This window comes from Lissotriton helveticus, chromosome 12 (genome assembly GCF_964261635.1).
Source record: "Lissotriton helveticus chromosome 12, aLisHel1.1, whole genome shotgun sequence".
Lineage (NCBI taxonomy): Eukaryota > Metazoa > Chordata > Amphibia > Caudata > Salamandridae > Lissotriton > Lissotriton helveticus.
Genome location: NC_136073.1, coordinates 823920172 through 823944379, shown reverse-complemented (window position 1 = coordinate 823944379; position 24208 = coordinate 823920172). Strand labels below are relative to the sequence as shown.

The 24208-nt window shown below is 47.6% G+C and overlaps 1 protein-coding gene across 1 annotated transcript in view; it reads left to right on the top strand.

Annotated features, from left to right (window-relative positions):
* The window catches only part of RHBG (Rh family B glycoprotein), a 77270-nt gene that overhangs the window by 28677 nt on the left and 24385 nt on the right, over positions 1 to 24208 (top strand). The window contains exons 2-4 of the mRNA XM_078669879.1: positions 5524 to 5710; positions 19721 to 19871; positions 23244 to 23391. Coding sequence (XP_078526005.1) covers positions 5524 to 5710; positions 19721 to 19871; positions 23244 to 23391 — 486 coding nt within the window. The remainder of the gene's footprint in view (positions 1 to 5523; positions 5711 to 19720; positions 19872 to 23243; positions 23392 to 24208) is intronic.

Here is a 24208-nt window from a genome sequence, read left to right as displayed (position 1 = left end):
TCAGCATCTTGCTGGAGTAGAGATCCGATGGTCGCCACAGTAGCATAACTCATGTGCGTTGGAAGAGAATGCTGGGTAGTCTACAAATGTTTGTTGATAGAGTTCCATTATGGTACCCTTGAGAACTATTGCCTTTGAAGACTTACAAAACGTGGCCTATCTGGTGTACCAGTCCATTAGATATATCCTTTTAGTCAAAGGTGGAGGAAATGAATACCTACATATATTAATTATTGGTTAGTCGTAATCCTTGAGTAGACGTTGCAATATTAAGCAATCAACAGGAACCTTTTCCCCAACCTAAAAGTCAAAGCAAATGCATCTGGTTTTGATTGTGGGGCTAAGGCTTGGAAGGAGCAAGAATACTGGTGTAAAACCCCACCACTGAAAGAATTTAAGAAGGCCAATCTGGAAACCGTCTTCTGTTATACGGTCCCACACCAAAGATTTTCAGTCCTGTTTCTGATTCTGTAAATTAATGTAAATAAGAAGTCCAGTCTGGGAAACCAAGGCGCCCACGATTTGCTTTTCTGTCTAAAAAGGGGAAATGCCTAAGATCAAAAGTCTCAGTAGGTACGCTCGGTTTAGTGGGGATTGCTCGCCAGCCAGATCCTGTCTAAAACGTGCTCCATTCATCCCTCTGTTTTCTACACTAAGGTTTGAGAGTTCTTAGGGAAGTTGAATGGTCTTAGAATTAGTAATGGATTCACAATGGAGTACATCGTACGGCCACAGCAGGGAGCTTGTCTTTAACATTTGACCTGTCCCAGGACACCCCCACGGCCCACCAGCTGTAGGCGCGTCTCTCCCCCAGCGCCACAGGTCGGTGCCCCCTTGCTGCTGCTCGCTATTTTCGCCCGTTTTTACAGTTTTTTGCCCCTCTGTGCCCAGTTTTCAGTGTTCTGTATGTATTTACTGTTTATTTACTGTTTAGTGCTTTCTTTCTGTAAAGTAGGTTTTTTGCGCTTTGTCTTTTGTCTCTGTTCCCCTGGTGTGACCCCCGCTCCGCTTCCCGCCGCTGCTCCTTCGCGGCCCCGCCCCTTTTCTTTTCTGTTAACCCCATTGGCCCCCCGCTCCCGCCTCCCAGCTGCTCCTCCCTCCCACTTCGCCTTAAATGGAACCCGCGTATACGCGCAGCGGGCGCGCCGATTTTGCGCCAAAGGCAAGCCGGTCTGCTCCCGTCCACGCCTGGACCTCGCCCAGCGCCAGGACCCCTGGCCCCCGGCGATGCCAGCCAACACGATGGACTTACGACGCCGCCACCCTCAACGAACTCAAACCCGACCGGAACCCCGCCTGCTACCGAGCCACCCCGAAACGCACCCACGGACCCTTCAGCTGCCAAACTTGCAAGTTCACCTGCCTCCGGACCTGCACCGCACCCAAAAGACCAGGCACCAGCAACAACCACCTCAAGTGCATCCTGCTCAACACCCGCTCCGTCCACAGACACGCCGTCGAACTCTGGAACCTGCTCGACACAACATCACCAGACGTCGTCTTCCTCACGGAAACGTGGATGAACGCCTCCTCAGCCCCCGACATCGCCATAGCCATCCCGGACGGCTACAAAATCATCCGGAGGGACCGCGTCAACCAGACCGGAGGAGGCATCGCCATCGTCCACAGGAACACCATCCGCATCACGACCAACTCCGACGACGCCTTAACCGCCGCCGAGCACCTCCACTTCCAGATACACACCGACCCCAAGACCACCTTCAGAGGCACCCTTATCTACAGACCCCCGGGACCAAGCACCCAATTCAGCAAAGACATCGCAGACTTCATCAGCCTGCACGCCCTCCCCTCCGCTGACTACATCCTCCTAGGGGACCTCAACTTCCACCTGGAGAAAAACAACAACACCAACACCACCACCCTACTGGACAACCTCGCCAACCTCGGACTCAAGCAACTGGTGAACACCCCCACCCTCTACGCCGGCTACACGCTTGACCCGTCTTCTCCTCCAGCAAGCACATCTCCTTCAGCCACTCCACCGGACTTCATTGGACGGATCACAGCTGCGTCCACTTCAGCTTCAGAAGAACCACAACCTACCACCACCCGCAACAGGTTCCTCGCAGGAGCTGGAGCAAGATCACCGCCGACCAGCTCACCACCTCCCTCAGCCTGAATCCTCCCGCCAGCGCAACGGACCCCAACGAAGCGGCCCGCACCTTCACACAGTGGCTCACCAACTGCGCCGACTACCTCGCACCACTGAAGAACCCTCCCAGCAGACCAGGCAGCAAGAAAGCCTCCTGGTTCACCGACGAACTCAAAACATCCAAGAAAAACTGCCGCACCCTTGAAAAAGCCTGGTGCCACGACCAGACCACAGAAAACGTGACTGCCCTCAAGAACGCCACCCGCAAACACCACCAGCTGATCCGCACCACCAAAAGGACAACATTCAAAGAACGACTGGACAACAACACCCACAACAGCAAGGAATTCTTCAGCATCGTCAAAGAGTTCTCCAACCCCAACGTCGGAAACAACGACATCACACCCTCGCAAGACCTCTGCGACTCACTCGCCACCTTCTTCCACCGCAAGATTGCCGACATACACAACAGCTTCGGCGCACAGACCACGCACCCAACCACCGAACCAACGCCCCCCACCACCACCCTCTGCAACTGGACCCCGGTCAGCACCGAAGACACCACCCACACGATGAACACCATCCACTCCGGATCACCAACCGACCCCTGCCCCCACCACGTCTTCAACAAGGCTGACTCCATCATCGCACCCCAACTCCGGGACATCATCAACATCTCCTTCAACACTGCCACCTTCCCGGAGAGCTGGAAGCACGCCGAGCTCAGCGCCCTCCTAAAGAAACCAACAGCAGACCCCACCAACCTCAAGAACTTCCGCCCCATCTTGCTCCTCCCTTTTCCTGCCAAACTCATCGAGAAGACCGTCAACAGACAGCTCGCCGCCTTCCTCGAGACAAACGGATCCCTCGACCCTTCGCAGTCCGGCTTCCGAGCCAACCACAGCACCGAGACCTCCCTCATCGCAGCCACCGACGACATCAGATCCCTGCTCGACAATGGGGAAACAGCGGCCCTCATCCTCCTGGACCTATCCGCGGCGTTCGACACTGTCTGCCACCGCACCCTAGTACAGCGCCTCAGCAACATCGGAATCCAAGGGAAGGCTCTGGAGTGGATCATCTCGTTCCTCGCCGGAAGAACCCAGAGAGTCCGCCTCCCCCCATTCAGATCCAAGGCCACCGAAGTCATCTGCGGCGTACCACAAGGATCCTCACTCAGCCCCACCCTCTTCAACGTCTACATGAGCCCCCTCGCAGCAATCGCACGGCAACAAAACCTCAACATTGTCTCCTACGCCGACGACACCCAGCTGATCCTCTTCCTCACCAACGACCCCGCCACCGCCAGAGCCAGCCTACACGAAGGGATGAAAGACGTTGCCGAGTGGATGAAGAACAGCCGCCTGAAACTGAACTCAGACAAGACGGAAGTCCTCATCCTGGGATCATCACCCTCCGCCTGGGATGACTCCTGGTGGCCCCCTGCCCTGGACACCACCCCCAAGCCAACGGACCACGCACGAAACCTGGGCTTCATCCTGGACTCCTCCCTCTCGATGACCAGACAAGTCAACGCCGTATCGTCATCGTGCTTCAACACCCTGCGCATGCTCCGTAAGATCTTCCGATGGATCCCCACCGAAACCAGGAAGACAGTCACCCAGGCACTAGTCACCAGCCGACTGGACTACGGGAACACCCTCTACACGGGAACCACTGCCAAACTACAGAAAAGACTCCAGCGCATACAGAACGCCTCCGCACGGCTCATCCTGGACATCCCTCGCCACAGCCACATCTCGACCCACCTGAGAGACCTGCACTGGCTCCCCGTCAACAAGAGGATCACGTTCAGACTCCTCACCCACGCACACAAGGCTCTCCACGACATGGGCCCGAAGTACCTCAACAGCCGCCTCACTTTCTACACACCCACCCGCCAGCTACGATCGGCCAGCCTCGCCCTCGCCGCCATACCACGCATTCGCAGAGCCACCGCTGGAGGAAGATCCTTCTCCTACCTGGCGGCCAAGACATGGAACTCCCTCCCCATCCACCTACGGCTGACCCAGGACCACCTCTCCTTCAGGAAACCACTCAAGACCTGGCTTTTCGAGCAGTAACGGACCCTTCCCCCCAGCACTTTGAGACCCTACTGGGTGAGTAGCTCGCTATACAAATTGCTGATTGATTGATTGACATCTGCTAAGTTGTGAGTAAGTGGTTCAAGGGTGTGAATACCAGGCTGGAGCCCTCATAGTGCAATAATTAGGCTTAAGCAACAACCTATTCTAGGCAAAAGTATCAAGAGCTCAATTGTGAACATTAGAGTAATTGTAAGGAAGGCTTGTTGATCAGGCTTGTAAGACGTTTTTGTCAAAACTCCATGCTAGGCCCTCTCGATGCTTCTTTCATTTTTTGTCAGATGTCAGCAGCACATAATTCGGTATATAAAAAAATGTAATCCTGGGACAGAGAAAATATGGCATCTGGCAGTATCAAGAGGTCTTACCACATAAGCTGCCTCATTATTTAAGAGATCAAGCCTAACTGCAATTAAAAATCAATAAATAAATGTTGCTGAATAAGACCGGGGCTCTGGAACTCATGGGGACGTGGACATAATGTTATCTTTCTGGTAACAAACCAGCATGTTTTCTCCAACCATTACGTATTTGTGTGAGGAAATTAATTCAGAAAAGTCACGTGTGAAATACTGGCAAATGTATTAGGTCTAGTGCTGATAACTGACCACGAGAAATAATCATAAATAATTGTTCCAAAGGTGGTTGCTGCCACACTTCATCAGACCTTTGCATAAAATATTTGAAGAACCATGCACTCCTGTATACCCACTGTGTACTGAAACTGGTGTGCATCAACATGTTTCAGCCTATTGCACAATTTGAAAGGGTCCTTCATCAGGACAGTATATGTAACAGTGCTACTAACTGTCTGTCGTTTTCCTCCAATTGCTGCAGTAAAGGTAAGATGTGATCAATATAGAACACCCGTGGTGAACTTCAGGATGAGTCTGCCAGTATGACAGCCAAGGAAGGGCCCACAGCATCAGTTAATTCATGGACTGGGTTCATTCAGAGATCCATCGAGTCAGCAACATTGAATGTGTGTAATCATAGTTTAAAACCTAAAAAAAAAACATTTAAAAGGGAGAGGTGACCCATTTTTTTAATATCAAACAGTCCTTTTCTCTCTAGAGTACCCCTCTCAGACGTTAAACAAGGCCAGCTGTCACTAATTATAGGCATATACTGGAAAGTATCATGCTCATGATCAGAGTGTGGTGAGTACAGTTGAAGTGTACAGTCTCAGAGTTGGCGTCTTATCTTCTTTCAAGCTGTAAGTTTGGATGGTGAAGTTTTGGTTCTTTTCAGAAACACATTTTAATGGGGTTGTCTTGTAGCAACTTTGTATATTCTCTTTTACAGGCTTCCAAGATGTTCACACAATGATATTCATCGGCTTTGGTTTCCTGATGACCTTCCTGAAGCGCTATGGTTTCAGTAGTGTTGCCTTCAACTTTCTTCTTGCGGCATTCGGTCTCCAGTGGTCTACGCTGATCCAAGGATTCTTCCACAGCTTCCACGATGGGAAGATCCACATTGGAGTTGAAAGGTAACTTGGTGCAAAGTGACATGGTCTTCTGGAGTCAGATGTTCACAGAGAATATTAGAATCGCCCACAGACCAACTTTTGTGTTGAATTGTTTTATAAAATGCTGTTCTGCGCCTTTACTAGAATTTACCACAGTCCTGCTCTTTGGTTCCACGCCCTGGGTGATGGGAATGCTTCCAGAAAAGTTGTGTCCCACTTTGCTACGGTCATCAGCTCAACCTCCTCTTCTGAGAAAGAGTTCCTCATTCTTTTGAGTATGTATTAGAAGGCTGACTTCAACCCTTCGTACAAAGCACCGACATTATGATCACTTTGAAACATTTCGGACCCCTCAAATCAAAATCGTCTGAAAGCACCTAGAAATTGACTATCCCCATATTAAAGAAGATGAATTAATCTCATGGTGCTTAGAACAAACTAATCCTGTATTAAATGCTCTAAGGAAAACTGGGTATGTACAATATAGATTCATTGAGTCTGTAAATCCTATTTTATACACAATTTCAACTTCCAATCGTTTACAAATTTAATTTAAAAATGACATTTTTTGCTCATGTAACTCCTACTTTAAAACAAAATTCAACTTGCAAGTCTCCTACAAATTTAATTTCAATCACCCTTTGCGAAAAACGATAAGTCCAAAGATATCTACCCAGATAAGTATTTTTCTTCATTTCTTTTACCATATTCTTTCCTATGACTGAGATTGACACACGTCACGTGCTTTTCTTTTATTATTCTACTGAGTTGACATTTAAATTGACACTCTTTGCTGCTTCTTTGCCTACTCCTTGTTAGTGGTCAATGAAATTGACATGTTTGCAATACTGTTATAAAACACAAATACCCCTTGTCCTTTGGGTACAAATGCACATCTTTTAACTCCTCCCGACCCCTTTCTTATAAGTAGCTCCATTTTTGCCCTTTGTCGCAAGGATTTAAAGTAACAGGGTGTGGGACCAAATGAAAACCTGGTCTTATATGTTGGTTTTTTGTCCTAGAATTTGTTGCTATATTTGAAGTGAGATGTAAGCATTTCCATCTATCCACATAGCAACCAATGGCCTTGCTTACAGAAAAGATATCTTTTTAGGTTGATTCATTATAAATATCATCTGAAATATACCTGTAGGGGAATAAAACCAGCCCTCTTCACCTATTAGTCAGTTGTTGTGTCATTTACATTTTTCATCCATCCACTACTGAATATAGCATGGGGCAGCGTATCAGCCCACTTCAGCCATTGGCTAAGCGCACTGCGAGTGATGAGACGCTGCTCTTTCACAAGGAAAACACCTACACACTAAGTAGTTGGCTTCAGTGCCAAAAGTTACTGTGTGGGAGTTTTTTTTTTTTTTTAGACCAAAACAAATTGGTGGTTCTGGAAATTTTTCTTATTTTGTTGAGACCCTGGTAGCTCCCTAAAAAAGATATCTTTACAAAAAAAATGCATACTTTCTGTAGTTACCATGCAATAAACTACACCAGACATGGTATGCACAGTCCTTTAGGCCTCACTCCTTTTAGGGCCCCCGCAACAACAGATCAAAATTGGTAAAATTAAAAACGTATTGAGACATAATTTGTGTGGGGCGGGGCGAAACTTTTAATACCTAGGGGGACTCCACAGCGTTTAATCCGGCACTGCTCAGACCAGATTGTATTTTATAACCGCCATTGAAACCGGTTCCTATCGGACCCTATAGTCACGTCCTTAACTGTACTGGGAAAAACACTGACAATTTCTGAGGAATTAATGTAATAAATGTTCAGGTGATCTATGTCAGTGATTTAGTTCCTGTTCATCACATTTCACTGAATCGTGCACTGCATTAGGTTGGTAGCTGTTTCCATGATGTTGTGTTCTCACTTCTGCCATGTAGCAAGTTACTCCTGTAAAGTTCATGCTTAGAACAGAGTCTTTTCTAGGGGCCAGATGCATCAAAGGGTTTTTCCCATTCTGTGTCTATGGGGAAATGTGTTCATGCATATGGCCCTAGGTGTTTATAATGGCCACTAAAAAGGGCTCTGGTGTTCAGGCCTAAGGCAGTGCAAGTCATCGCAGTGCCTGTCACTGGGTCAAAAAGGTGTACAGAATACATGGTCATTCAATCCTTGGCCTCTTTGCTGAGTGCATACAGGCAACTATTGACAAAGGCATAGTCATGGCTGGTTTTAAGTTATGCAGTAGTAGTAGTAGTGCAGAGAGGCCAATCCTTGGCCTCTCTGCAGAACACATACAGGCAACTATTGACAAAGGCATAGTCCTGGCTGGTTTGAGGTGTATGTCAGTTGTTAAACAACCCATAGTGCCCTGAACCGCGTAAAAACGACAACCCAAAGTGCTGGCAAGGACATTTTTGAATAATCTCTGCGTTTAGCTTATTGTGTTGTAGGATTCTTGCTCTGCAACCTGATGCCTCACGTTGGACGGAAACTTTCACCCTAACTGGTTCTGCCAGCTAAGCAGTGGCACCTTTTAGTTATTTACAGCGTTCTTTATTTTTAGCCAACAGTGCACAAGCCCTGTACTTTAACAGATTAAGAATACAGAAAGCCAAGCTGAAATCTACAGCAATTCGACAGTCAATAGATTTTCAAAACAAAAAATGAGACCGCCGAGTGAAACAAGCATTCACAAAGCCAATCAATAGATTTCACCTAGGCAATGTCCCCACTGTTTACTTTAGCCATGTTGTGCAACCGCACGGCTGCTGTGAGGCATGGCAGAAAGTGAAGGAAAGTGCGATGACTCAGCCAGCACTGATCGCACCACAGCGCTTTTCGTTTGTTTACTTTCAGCCAAACTGCACAGCACCCCCACTGCTGTACAACATGGCTAAAACACATTGATTAAGGCTATTGCCCACGCATAGGCGAGACCTATTGGCTTTGCCAACGCTGGTTTAATTCTAGTTTTCCAAAAGCACTTTCAGATTCGCCACCCACACTTGAAAGATGTACTAGCAGGAGGTGGTAATCTAGTGCAGGGGTGTCCAGAAGACCTTCAGGAGGGCTGGACGCATGCCACATTTTTGGGAGAACCAGTGAGTATGTAAATGACTTTCATTTCCATTCAAACCTGTAGCGCTCTAGTGCTCCGAGGGTCTCTCCTGAGCCCCGGAAGCACCAGCACACAATGTAACACTTTCTGGCCAGGCGTGGCCAGAAAGAGATAAATAAACGGGCTGGAAGTGGCACGGGACTTCCTGCCCAGACCAGCAATCTGAGTACGTGTCTCGTCTGTGTGTGTGTGCGTGCTGCACCCACGTGTAGTGACCCCCAAGGCCTTGGAGGTCTACAGTCCCCACACTGGCGACGAGGGTGGGATCCACCCACACCCACGAGCGGACCAGCTGCGGGAGCGCCGGAGACGCCGAGCCCCGAATCAGCCGAGACCCGCCGACCCAGCACCAGAGACCATCACGAGAGTCCCAGGGACAAGAACAAAGTGAAGTAATCGCCTACCGGTAAGCAGCATATGCGAGAAGCTGCGTGAGGGACCGGTACCGGCGACGCGCTGGAGCGAAGAAGCAGGAAGCGCCGGAGAAAGGCCCAGCCGGCCGTCCAAGAAGTGCGCGCATGCGCAGACGAGTGAGGCCGACGCAGGCTTCAGGCTTTCACCGCGTGTGTGCACAACGCCTCACGCTGAGGGGGAGAACAGAAATATATAATAAAGCGCGCGCCCAGCGCTCTGAACAGACACCCAGCAACACGAGCGACCAAGGAAAAAAAAAAAAAAAAACAAGCACAGGACAATACAATTAAACAAGCACAGGACAATACAATTAAACAAGCACAGGAAAATACAATTAAACGCAAAGCAAGTGAAACCAGCGCCTGCGTAGTGGAGAGAGCACTGCCCACGCAAGCATGTCTCAAAGCCAAGGAGGGGCCACCGGAGGGGCCACCGGAGGGGCACCACAGGTAGCAGCGCCCCCTGCAGCTCAGGCTCCAACACCCTCCACACATGCACAGTTACAGGCACTACCGCCTTTCAGCGAGCTGATTGACCCGGGGACAGCAGCACCCCGATGGGCAGTGTGGCTGGGGCAACTCAACAATTATTTCACAGCCACCCGAGAGAAAGACAATGAAGTGAAGCGCTCTCTACTTCTCCACTTCGGAGGCACAGAACTTTACAAGTTATTTAGACACCTCCCCAACACAGGTGCCGCCAATGACTTCGATGCTGCGGTCAACGCGTTCAACGCCCATTTCGACCCACAACTAAACCCCCATTACGAGAGGTTCAAGTTCCGACAAGCCAAACAACGGGAAGGGGAAACAATGGACGCGTTTCATGCGCGACTAAGAGACCTGATAAGCACGTGCACCGAGGACGACGAAAAGAAGGAAGTCACAGCACAACTCATCCAGGGTTGCCGCAACAAACATTTGCGGACATTGATCCTGAGGCAGCCGCGAATCTCACTCGACGAAATTTTGATCCTTGCACGGTCCCACGAGCTGTCTGACGCCCGCGCCACCGCGATGGAGGCGGCCCTTAATCCACACCACGAAACAGGAACAGTGATCAAGACAGAACGGGTGGATGCAGTGCGTGTGTCGAGCCGAGGAAGCAGAGGTCGAGGGCCGACACGAACACGACGTCAAACACCGTGCGGCTACTGTGGCAGGTAGGAACACACCCAAGATGGCTGCCCAGCACGAGGGAAGACATGCTCCAAATGCGGCATCCCCAACCACTTCGCCAGCGTATGCAGAGGGGGGTCTCAAGGACGGAACGCTTCAGGACGGCGATCAGCCGCTGGAGCAGTCAAACAGCTATCGCTAGATGACTCCACAACGTCACGCTCCACTAGGTCGCACAGGTCGCAGCAACCACAGTACGATGATTCGTCCACAGACGACGATGACGAATGCTATTTCGTATCCTTTGTCAGTGAGCTGAAGAAGAGCCGACGGCCGCAACCCAAGTGCCAGATACAAATCCACGGTTCACCAGCGATTGGAGTCATCGACACCGGAGCCACGGTAAATGTAATGGGCATTCAGCATTACAAAGCACTCAATCCGAAACCCACACTTGTTCCGTCTAAAGCCAGGATCTTCACCTATGGCAGTCAGGACCCCCTCCCACTGCGGGGTAAAATGATTGTGCAAGTCCGAGCAGAGGACCAGGAAGTCACGACCACATTCCATGTGATCGACAAAGAGGCGGACCTGTTGGTAGGGAGCAACACGGCGGAAGACCTAGGCCTCATTGCCTTCGCGAACGCAGTACGAGCACTGCAAGTTGAAGACATCCTACTCATGTTCCCCAAGCTGTTCACAGGCCTTGGAACCATCAAGCACCCACCTATCAAGCTACACATAGACCCTACAGTGCAACCAATTGCACTCCGACACCGAAGAGTGCCATTCCACCTGCGTGCTGCAGTCGAGCAAGAACTGAACCTGCTAGAATCACAGGGAGTGATCGAAAAGGTGTCCGGACCGACACCATGGGTGTCCCCCATGGTCATAGCTGAGAAACCGAAACAACCGGGGAAAATCCGAATTTGCATCGACATGAGAATCCCAAACAAAGCCATCCGCCGTGAGCGACACCTCACACCTACAGTCGATGACATCCTGACGGACCTAAACGGCGCCCAATGGTTTTCTAAACTAGACCTCAATGCAGGATATCACCAGCTGAGACTGGCTGAAGAAAGCCGATACATCACAACTTTCTCGACACACCTGGGATTGAGGCGCTACAAGAGGTTAAACTTTGGGATCTCATCGGCAGCTGAGATTTTCCAGAACACGATCAAAGAAATCCTCTCTGGGCTCCAAGGAGTGCTGAACGTCAGCGACAATATCTTAATCCATGCCAAAACGAGCGAAGAACACCAAAACAGGCTAAAAGCAACGCTACACAGGCTTGCACAGTATGGCGTAACCCTTCACAAGGACAAATGTCAATTTTTCAAGAAGTCCATCGAATTCTTTGGCTATGTGTTCGGGTCAGAAGGAGTTGCTGTCGACCCTCGCAAATCGGTGGCGATCAAGAATGCCCCTGCACCGACCACAGCATCAGAAGTGCGTAGCTTCCTGGGGATGGCACAATACTGTGCAAGGTTTATCCCCAACCTGGCCTCGATTGCAGAACCGTTAAGGAACCTAACGAAGAAGGAAAACGCATGGCGATGGACAGAGACTGAAGCCAATGCGTTCGACAAAATAAAAACAGCGCTGCTAGACAGCACCACGATGGCCTACTTTGACACCTCCAAAACCACCGAAATAGTAGTAGACGCCAGCCCGGTTGGTCTAGGAGCTGTGATATCGCAGGAAACCGAGCCCGGCACATGGTCGCCACTAGCATTCGCAAGCAAAGCACTATCCCCGGTCGAGTCAAGATACTCGCAAGTTGAGAGAGAGGCCCTAGCAGTGAAGTGGGCATGCGCTCATTTCCACTTATACATCTCTGGACACCCGTTCCGCATGATAACTGACCACCAGCCGCTGATACCTTTGTTCAAGGGCACCGCTCCTCATCCACCCACGAGGATAGAACGCTGGGCCATACAAGTGCAGCAGTACCAAATGGACCTAGCCTACCGCCCTGGGGCCAAGAACCCCGCAGACTTTCTATCCAGGCATCCAGGCCCAAAGGAATGCCAACAAACAGATCTTGAGAACCCCACTGAAGAATTCGTGGACATGCTGTCAGCTGCCTCTTGTCCACAAGCCCTCACAGCTGACGCCATCATACCCGAGTATGTGAACGACGCGGTCATCCAGCGGGTAGCAGAGGCCATACAATCAGGGTCCTGGGAGAACTTCCTAAAGAATGTCAGCAATTGGAGCGAGGACGACCGAACACGCCTGACACAATTCTGGAGAGTGCGCCATGACCTGAGCCAAGCAAGCAATGGCCTCATCCTCAGAGGCCACCGAGTGATCATCCCTAAGACCCTACAGGAAAGGGCGACCATCCTAGCACACGAAGGACACCAGGGCACCCGCCGGATGAAAGCTAGAATGCGAGAGAAGGTCTGGTTGCCGAACCTAGAGGAAGCTGTTGACACCGTGGTGCGCCAGTGCCGAGCATGCCAGATAACTAGTTCAGCGGACACACCCGCGCCTGTAATCACGGAGGAGCATGCTCCATCACCATGGTCATGGCTCAGCCTGGACTTTGGGAGCTTCCCAGATGGGAGAGTCACTGTCGTGCTGATTGACAACTACACGAAATACCCGATTGTAGATCTTGCCACCTCCACCAGTTTTGCCAACATCCGCCCACTCTTGAGCAAGTCTTTTGCCATGTTTGGAGTTCCCATGGTCATCAAAACAGACAATGGCCCCCCATTCCAGGGGAGCGAGTTCCGGGAGTTCTTACACAACCTAGGCATCCGACATCACCGAATCACGCCCCAATGGCCTCAAGCAAATGGGGAGGTGGAGCGGTTCATGAGGACAACCAACAAGATCCTGCGAATTGCAACTGCTGAAGGAAAAGACCCAGAGGAAGCCCTCCAACTATTTCTACGGGAGTACAGAAGCACACCCCACAGTACCACGCAACAATCACCGTGGGCGCTGATGTTTGCTGGACCGAGAAGAGATCTACTCCCCATGGCCGACAACTGGACACCCACACCTTACTCCCCCGGGCGCACCCAAGAAAGGCGGAGGAGAACGAATGAGAAAGCAAGCAGCAAGAGGCGTGCCCGGTCCCGAAGTATACTACCAGGCGAGACTGTGCTAATCCGGACCCGAAGGCCTGGAGGAAAGTTCAACACAGCGTTTGAGCCAGAACCATGGGTCGTCAAAGAAATGCGGGGCACCGCCGTCACAGCTCGCCGGGATGGAGAAGAAGTAACTAGGAATGTTTCCTGGTTCAAACAAATACCGGCCACTCGACAACGCAACTCCGACCAAATAGAGCCAGCGGAAGAAGAGTCCGAGACTGGAGCGGGAAGATCCCATGATGCGAGCACGCCTATGGACACTACAGACCAGGGCGACGCAAGCATCTCGACACCCAGCCCGAGAGCTGAGCAGGTACCGGTACGAGGCAGATGGAGGTATGATCTTAGACCTAATCCAAAGCCGAGCCAGAAGCTGGCTGACTTCAGATGCTGAACTATCACTGACTGTTGGTTTCAAACCCAAGTTTTCAAAATCCAAGTTGGGGAGGGATGTAGCGCTCTAGTGCTCCGAGGGTCTCTCCTGAGCCCCGGAAGCACCAGCACACAATGTAACACTTTCTGGCCAGGCGTGGCCAGAAAGAGATAAATAAACGGGCTGGAAGTGGCACGGGACTTCCTGCCCAGACCAGCAATCTGAGTACGTGTCTCGTCTGTGTGTGTGCGTGCTGCACCCACGTGTAGTGACCCCCAAGGCCTTGGAGGTCTACAGTCCCCACAAAACCTACGCAAATTCATCTCATGTGAATATTCTGATAGTCTGTCATGAATTCAACAATCCAGAACCTATGCCGGACCAGGGGTGTGGCGCAGCCCCTGCGCCGCAAAGCCTATGGATAGAGGTGAGATGTGGGACCCTCAGGGGCCCCTCATCACATTCTGCAAGGGGGCCATCATTTTGTGTTACACCACGGTGTTGGACACCTCAGTCTGGTGGCTATCGACCTTTGAACCCACAGCGCTGGGGGCCCTTATGTATTAATGCATTTCCCCAGAGACGCAGAATGTTTAAGACCCTCTGATGCATCGGGCCTTAAATCCATAAGAAGACTTCCCCACTTCAGGGGCGCTCTAGGCTCATGGCGGCCCTGGGCAGGGAGTGTAGGTAGGGGGCCCCGGAAGAGGGGGTCCGGGCGGGGCAGAGTCCCCCGGAGCTCAGGTCGGGGGGTCAGGGTGTTTGGAAGTGGAACAGAGCCGGAGGCCGCCAAATCCCAGCCACGGGCCGCCACGCAAATATGTATCCATCCTCGGAGGATTATTATATTAAGGATATATATTGGCGTGGAGGCCCCTGGGGTTTGGTGGCCCTGTGCAGGTGCACAGCTTGCACATGCCTAAGGCCGCCCCTGCCCACTTGACTGTGCTACACAATTCTGGCTATATCCAGGGCCACTGGAATTATGTGGCAGGAGAGGGCCAAATTATGAGAGATGGTATAAATTATGCAGCAAGAAAAGTCAAATTATGCGGCATATTTTATGATAGTATTACTTCATTCTTTTGACATTTTTAAACTTGTTAACACTGTCTGGGCAATAGCCACACCTCTTTAGTACCGTTTCACACCCCAATATATCACTGAGCTACAGAAAGGTGACTAGTCAATGTTTGCAAAGTGCTTCCGACTGCACGGGCAAAGTGTGTCAATGGATTTTTAGTAACTTTTGAACCATTTGAGCTAGAAACAAATGTTTTTATGTTAAAATCCGCAGATTATGTGGCACATCTATAATTATACGAAAATTGCAGCGCCCGCTCAATTGCATAATTCTAGTGGCCCTGGCTATATCATCTCATCTGTATGTGCGACGCTTCCTGGGAAAATCTGTGATCTCCATCTAAATTAGCGCCCACATCTGCTAAGAACTGGAAGCGCTCTGGAGCAGGTTAACTCATAGTGCTCATAACAAAACCTGAACATTTAAGGCCCCCGCGAGCTCTGGAGTACTTTCTGAAAGTAATGTGAACTTGTGCTAGTGAAGTCTCATTTCTTCACTTTGCAGAACGGCCTCGAAGCCCTATGCTTAAATAATGAAGACCCTGATGGACTAAAATGTACACTTCACTTATTCGTTAACTGATGCATTTCGAAGAAACTCCACCTATCATTTTGGATACACGTTGCACCCTTTGCTGTCAATCTCAGCAGAGAGGCCAAAGAATGAATTGGCAGTTTTATCGTCCTGACTGGGTAGGATGCAGCAAGGGGAGCTTTAAGGGAAGTTCACATTGCAGTGGAAGGCTTGAGCCTCCAGTACTCCGAATAAGTTTTTTTTTTTAATGAATTAACCTCTGTAAATTAAGCACGTAGAAGTGAATGGAGCTGCACTGTGCGCTATACTGAAAAAAAAATTCCACGAAGAGATGAGGAGACAGGGCAGTGGAAAATGCCATCCATTCAACGCTTCTTACTTAACCCTAGCTTTTGGAAAAGTCTACAGTGCCAGAGCCTTCATTTCCTAACTTTTAACCCCCTCCCCAGTGGTGATCAAACGAGTATTAACGTCACGCGATCCCAGGAGGAAAACATCAAAAGACATTTGTTGATTTTTCACTGGGGGCATTTCCAAACGCCCGGGTCATTGCACACCTGACATTCTGGCTGTCAGCACACCTGTGTTCTGTACATGTTTTGTGCAACAGCCAGGAGATATGTCCTAATCACTGCAAAGGACGAAATTATATCAAGGTCGTCACAAAAGCACAGCTCTAGTCCTTGTGCCGGCCTCGCCTCAAGGAGATCCTGTGGAATAAGGGCACTTACATTTTTTTTTTTTTTGTAAAGGGCAGGGGTGAGAAAGGGAGGCGGATTTTTTCTTCGAGTCTGCCACCAGAATTGCTGTATGCCTGGGCTGCCAAATACCAAGTTTGCCTGGTCTTGGTTCCACCGCATGACACTTTCTTCTACAAACCCTGAATTTATGACACTTATTATAAATCTTGCATTCTCTTTTTCATCCCTGCTTTCTTTATTTGTTTTACTATCTTTAACACCTTTTTCTTATAACTTCTCTTTTATCTCAGGTTCAGTCTGATGAAGAAAAATAAGTTCCTGTTCAAACGAGGACCGGTGTTCACCACTGGCAAATTAAGCGCTGTTGTCGTACCATAGCCATTGAAATATACGTGGCTCTGCTCTGTCTCAGCTGCACTGTATAGAATACGACAATAGGCCACATGGATTAAAATGTGGCCGTATTATATATCTTCCTAGTGCTTTTGAATAAAAAAACGTGTTGGCTGCATTTTAGGGCCACCTAGTGGTCACTATAAAAACTGCAGCAGAAATGTGGAAGATACAACATTCATTTTGACAGACATTGAAGAGTACTATAAATAAGCACTGGCAATGCCAGTTGTTCGCTCTTGTATGCATCGCTGGAATTAGAATTTATTTACTATGGTAACCCATAAACTGGGGGTCAAGGTGGGCAACACACAGGGGGTGGAGGCACAAGAGGTGGAGTCATGAAAAGTATATACATTTATTTTTAAAAACCTCTACCTCAAAGAAATTGGCACCAAGGATAAACATGACAGAATATTTATTCTGGCTTAATTGTTTACAAAGACTGCATTTTAAAATATCTTATTGGGGAACATGTCTGAAGAAAGGCGGGGTGTCCGGTAGTGCCTTGGACTGATTAAAATCTTTCTTGTCGGGGCGGTGCTCCGAGGTAAGACATGGCGAACACTACTCCGGGGTCATCAGGTTGAACCAGGGAGTGCCGCAGGGATCGACCCTGAGCCCTACCCTGTTTAATATCTATGTTGCTCCCGTGGCGAAGATTGCTGAGAGGTTTGGGATCAGGGTCGTCTCCTATGCCGATGACACTCAGTTGGTGGTCTCCCTAACCCAGGCACCGGAGTCGGCTGCCTCCAGCTTCAGGGCATGCTTGCAAGAATTGGCTGCATGAATGGCTGATAACTGCCTGAGGCTGAATGGCGACAAGACAGAGGTGCTGGTGGTGGGGGGCCCCAACTGTGTGGTCGTCAGCATGGTGGCCCCAGGACCTGGGGGTGACACCTACGCCATGTGCACAGGAAAAAAACCTGGGAGTTTGGCTGGATCCTAGCCTTTCTTTCGACAACCAAACTAGGCGGGTTGCAGGCACTTGCTTCGGGATTTTGAAGGTCCTGCGAAAAACCTTGGACCTACTACCCATTGTGGCTAGGAAGACGCTGGTCCACGCGCTGGTTACATCTCGCCTAGATTATGGTAATATTCTGTATCTAGGCGCTCCAGCCAAATGCTTGCTGCGACTACAGGGAGTGCAGAATGCAGCCGCCCGCCTCATTTTGAGGCGCCCGAGAAGGTCATCTGCCAGGGCAGCTCGGGCGGTGCTTCACTGGCTCCCGATTAAAGAAAGAGTTGCCTTTAAAGCACTCTGCGCCTGCCACCGGATTCTGCAGGCAAAGGCCCCTTCGTACCTAGCTGAACTCGTGTCCGCGCATATTCCTTCACGTCAGCTGAGGTCGGGTGGGGTAGGTTTGGTATGTGTTCCTGCTATTAAAAAGGCCAGGATGGGTGGCCAGTCTTTTCACCTACTGGCGGCTAAACAATGGAATTGCCCTCCCGATGGAGCTCCGGAGGGAGACCCAGGAGAGATGCTTTAGAAAAAAATTAAAAATATTTCTCTTTCCTCAAGGTTAGATCGGGTATGGCTTGGGCTTGTTTTCTGCTGACTCTACTGCAGCGCGGGGACACACTGGCATTAGTGTAACCATGGCGCTTTACAAATGGACATATTATTATTATATTATTATTAAAGCACGTTGCATAGAGCTTTGTGTGCTCAGTAGAGCACAGGGAATTATAATAATGGTAAGATAACTCTGGTGGTTAAAACACTTCCAGCAGCGATCTGTGTTTTCTTTAGTCACATGTTTGACTCATTAAGTAGCATACAGGGCGAATGTGTCGCCTGCAAAGCAAATCGGGTAACATGCAAATGACAGATTGTTCTGTTAGGTAAGTGGGTCATTGTTTTTTTACTTCGAGATCCTTTTAATACTTGCAGTTCATAAATTGCAATCCTTCTAATATACCACAGTGAGCTCTGAACCCGGACCAAGGACCTGCATGCAAACTGCAAGAGATGGGATTAGAAAGTTATTGTTTTTTCTCAATCTTTTATTATAAGGCTGCTAAAAGGATTTAGACAATAGAGGACAAACACAAGCACTGTGTTACGATTTTAACCATGACTTTGTGTTTCTCTCAGCTTCACAATCTTGGCATATAATCTCTACCAGTAAAGACAGTAGGTGACTCCTACACCTTTGAAACGGTCTGCCTTTTGTAACATCCTGTATATTGATTCACACTACACGCTTGTATGATTTATTTTCAATGTATAATGTGTGCGGGTGATGTAAAAGCACTCTTGACACCCTACAGTGGAAAGAGTAGTGCTTTAAAAGTACTAAATAAAAAATTAGCAAGTTCTATTTAAATTAGTTATTCATGCAAATACTCGTATGTACTGATAAATCTGGCATTTTTGCAGTACTTGCATGTCATATAGGGTTTGCACAAAGTCAAAAACGTAAGCGGTAGTTTCACTTAACCCCTTCGACGCTGATGACGAGCTGGGCTCGTCATGGCGTAGCCTCCTCGCACGCTGATGACGAGCCCAGCTCGTCACGTAAAGTGCGATTTAAAAAATCTCAGCGTACGAGCGGAATTCCGCCCGCACGCATGCAGTTAAATACTTATGAAGTGATAACCAGCTGTGTGCCTTTATTTCCCCATTAAACAGGCATCTAGGTGTTAGGCTGCAAATAGCTTCCTGACCGGATTAGAACAAAAGAAGGGCTAATGGCCCTTTAAATCTGCCATTTGTTTTGATCTCAAGCTGGAATAGAAAATACATTTTTTAGAGCCTCCTCACTAGCTGCATGCTGTTGCTGGAAACAGAAAGCTGGCAACATGTAGGCACTTCTGAACTATGTCCCAGTGTTGGCAAAGGACACCTGAACCAATCAGCATATTTTACTGGGGGCCAGATAGATCTCTGATCTGGCTGAAAAATAGCTGCCAGATCGGGGATCCAGCGGTTTCCTCCTTCATTCTAGCCCTGCATGTATGTAAAAGTAAGTCAGTCTGATTGGCATTGTCAGTGCTTGTTAGAGATGTTGGCACCTTATCTGGGGGGCTCGGTGCCAGAGTAGGATGAGCTGTAAATAGGAAATCTAAATACTGAGGCTGGGCCGCCATAATGTAGATGCAGTGTGCTGGCAGAATCACCACCTCCACCTTCCTCTGCATCAAGCTGTAAAACCAGTTTCTCTCCAGTGCTTGATGTACTTCACCTCCTCTTGTTTCTCTCCCTGGCACTAGCATGATTAATGCAGATTTCTGCACTGGAGCGGTCCTCATCTCCTTCGGAGCGGTGTTGGGGAAAGCTAGTCCCGTCCAGCTGCTGATCATGACCCTGTTTGAAGTGACCTTGTTTGGCATCAACGAGTTCGTCATACTGAATGTGCTGGAGGTGAGTGCCTTGGAATGGGGCCTTCATAATACTTTGATTTATATTGACTTTGAAATTGCTAATGATAGTGTACCTGAGTTATGGTTCAATGCACTTCTTCAGAAACAAGAAGAGAAGCAACCTATTTGTCTAAAAGTCAGTGGCGGTTGGTGATTCAGAAAAATAGTGGGTTGACATAAATACAATTAAAAAAAGACACATACCAATAAACATTTGAATATGAAAAAAGTTTCACTTAACTTAGCCTGCAGCATGTCCTCAGTATTCTTCGGTCTCTGGCTCCAGAGTCCTCCGAGCGCAAGGTCCCACAGCACTTTATCCAATCCAAACTGCTCTCCTGCTGCATGAGTGAAGCATCTGGAATGGCTGGAGCAGGCTGCCTCAGCACTTCGAAGAGTACAGTAGGCCTGTCCCTGCTCACCTGACTGTCTAAGACAGCTGGGTTGGAGAGCTTGAATTGCGCATGTCAATACTTGGAGGTAAACAAACTATTACATACTAGCCAATCAGCCTTCCGACCTCACTTTAGCACTGAGACAGCGCTTCTGGAAATAGTAGAGCATGTTAGAAGCACCCTTTATAAGGGAGGCAGGTCCATGCTGATCATGTGGGACTTAAACGTGGCCGTTGACACGGTTCCCCATCTAAAACTACTTGAATGCCTTCAGGCAATATGAATCGAAAGCACTGCCCTGAAATGGCTTACTTATTTTCTAACAAATCGAAGTCAAGAACTATGGCTGCCCCCTTTCTTATCGCAAGCTATAACTTTGACAGTGGGTGTTCCCCCAAGGACCAGCCCAGAGCCCCACTTTGTTCAATATTTACCTGACGCCTCTAGCAACATTGGTAAAGTCTCTGGACGTAAAAGTAATCTCATACACGGACGACACCCAGCTTTACTTCTCCTGTGGCAAGAGAGAGGCACTAGATGGGGAGCTCATCTCACAATGTCTTGCTAAGGTGTTTCGGTGTTTGGCTTGGCACCGCATGAAATGTAACCAGAATAAGATGGAGATCGTGATCTTTGGAGCCGCCCCTCACCACTTCTTGAGATCTTGCTGGCCTAAGGGTACGCCACAGCCTGGCCCTGCCCAAAGCTCTGTAAGGAACCTAGGTCTTAAATTTAATGGTACCTTCTCCTTCCAACCTCTGATACAAGCGTTGGCCTGTTTCTGTTTCAGCACTCGTCGCATGCTGAAATGATTCCTACCTCTCCTGTCTGAATCAGCCAGGAAAACTGTCATCCAGGCCCTGACTGGACTATAGGAATGCCCTTAACCTCGGACTCCCTGACTATCTCCTCAGTAGACTTCAGGTGGTGCAGAACTAGATGGCCAGACTTTTACTCAATCTTCCCACTAGATCTCATATATCCACCCATCTGAAGGCCCTTCACTGACTTCCCGTGAAAAAGAGGGTGCAATTTAAGGCCATGGTACTATTGCATAAGGACTTGCATGATTCAGGAGCAGGTTATCTCCGAGAGAGGATTCATGAATACATTCCAGCTCGCACTTTGCACTCTTCCTCTGCTTACCTGGCAAGAGTCCCCCCGGATCAATTGACTTAAAATGGAAGAAAAATATGAGATTGAGGGAAAACAAAATATTAGGTCTTGTGCCGCATAATGCCTGATCATGGTTAGGTCTACACACGAGACCAGTCAATACTATAATTAGAGATGACACATTTGCACTTTAGTTTTTTCATTGCTAATACCAGTATAATAGGGACAGTATACAGATATACTGAAAAAGAGGCTTTAAAATGTAAATAAAGTGCTCATGCACTAGAACTATATATGACTTGGAGGTACTTTGAAAGGGCCAAAGGAGTTTTTAAGGACCTAAAACACTGTGAAAACCCAGAAACTGATGCAATTCAGATTTTCTTTATTTGAAAAACCAACAACTTTGAAGAGAGTCAGTTGTGGTTTCATAAAGTTTCCTTGCGGCACACTCCAAGTTTTCCTTCACTTTGGGGGTTCTTGTGTTTCGATTAGAACAGAATAATGTATCTGTTCAATGAAGTACGTTGGAAAATAAAAGCCTGTCTTTCAACATTACTGTTCCTCTCATAAGCAGAGATGTTAAGCAACTGGTTAAGATAGGGGATATCTCTTTCCTGACTTTGAAAAACATTACACATCATCATCTTTTCCTTCAAGTCAAGAATTGTCATGGGTACACATCAAAGTCTTTAATTAGATGGAGTCCCTTTTTACCGCAGCTCTTCTGTGTAATCGTAATGGAGGCACAACCAATGCTAGATGTTAGCATACTCCAATAAGAAACCATGCCTGGAAGAATTCAAAATCTGAATGAATAATATCAAATTCTGAAAGATACTGCATAAATAAAAAATGTCTAATGCTTCAACAGAGTACAGGATGTTCTATCTCCATTCATAATCACACCATATTTTGGGGAATACAATAATACAAAACTATTAACTGTGTAAACCAAGGATTTAAATTGAAGGTACCATTCATTTCAACAAGATGATGGACATGGTTGAGAGTAGATGAAACATAATACACTAGAAACATGACTGCAAAATCCTTCAGAGTTCGACCTATTCAGTCTTCCTGAATTTTGGAAATAAATCTTGGAACATGATTGTCGTTATGTTCCAAAAATGCAAAAGAGAAACATACTCTATCAGAAATCATTAAAATAATCTTGTGTCTGCAACTTAAACTATCTCATAACTATATACATAAAGTCCTATGAAAGCTTGAAGGGATATTTTTCATTACCCGAATGGAATACCTCTCTATCATTGTTAGCCTAGATTTGTTAATGTTCAGAACATATACATATTATGCTACACTAAACTCCTAAATATCGGAAAAAAATGTACATCATCAAACAAATGTTGGAAGCAGTATGAAATAGTTGGAAACTGCTAAATAGTTGGAAATTGCAAGCATAGCACTGTAGAAAGTGACAGGATAAAGCAATTGTAAGTGGAGGTAAATAAAATATGTGGCTCATAACACGATTAGTTACAACACACAGCTTGGAGTTTAGAACATACCTTTTGACATCTTCAACACCAGTATAAATAACCCCCTTATATGGATAAACTGCCCTATTGTAGCGGGATAAAGAATATTTCTACCGCTCTTGGAATGCCCACACAGTACACAAGTTGAACATTTCACCCAAGTCTTGTTTATTCCTGTATAATAAGGAAAGGGTCAAGCATTATATAAAACCAATTACATGCCAGAGGAAAATTGAGCAAGGAATCGTCAAGGAGAGTCGGGATAGTTAAGGGTCCGCCTACAAGATTCTCAAGGTAAGCAGGTCTACGGCATAGGTCTGCCTGTTAACACTCATCTGTCTCTTCTTCTTCAATGTTCAGGCAAAGGATGCTGGAGGCTCGATGACCATTCATACCTTCGGAGCCTACTTCGGACTGGTGGTGTCACGGGTGCTGTACCGTCCGAACCTGGAGAAAAGCCGGCATAAGGAGGGCTCTGTCTACCACTCCGATCTCTTTGCAATGATTGGTATGTTATTACTTTGTGAGCAAACACTTCTGTACTGCACTTACAAAGCGCTTCTATAAATTAGCGCAACAATCGATGAGCTCAAAGTGAAAGAACACAAACCAAGACAAAGTTTGCCATATATATATGTACTACATTTTCCTGAAAAAGAGAATGGTTGACAGATTGTTTTCTGTCTCAAAGGCCGACTAAGGATTTAAAAAAATGCTGAAAATGCAAAATTTAAGGATATCTAAATACATCTGCAAGATTTACTTAAACAAATTGTACTGTACTATTGTACGTTACAAATAACTGGTCCATAAAGACATTTAACATATTTCTGTGGAAGGCTGATTCTTGAAAGTGATGAAAGATAAGTTGTTTGACAGTAAAATTATATTGTTCACCAACAATACAGTTACTTTTTACTTCTTCAAAATGAACATGTATTGTCTGTCATATGCTGCACATGTCCTCAGAAAGCTGTACATTTTTAAAAAGCATTGAAAAGAAAATGGCAAACGGTGATCTCGAATTTTTTTTAATTTTCTCTCCATAAAAAGCAACACAATTATTCACTTTGAAAATATTTTAGGGTAATAACTCTTTACTGCAGTTGTTCCTGATGGGAAGTGACTAACTCAAGTTAGCAACCCAGGATATTAATGTTAGGCCTTAAATAAAAAGATGCAATTTTAAGAATAATCGCTGATGACAAAGGTGCATTGGGCAGCCGCATCACTCTTTTGAAAAGCTTTAGTTCTATAAACTACCAAGCAAATCTACATTGATGACTAATAACTAGGCAGTCTTGCTAAATAAAAATATTTTGTGG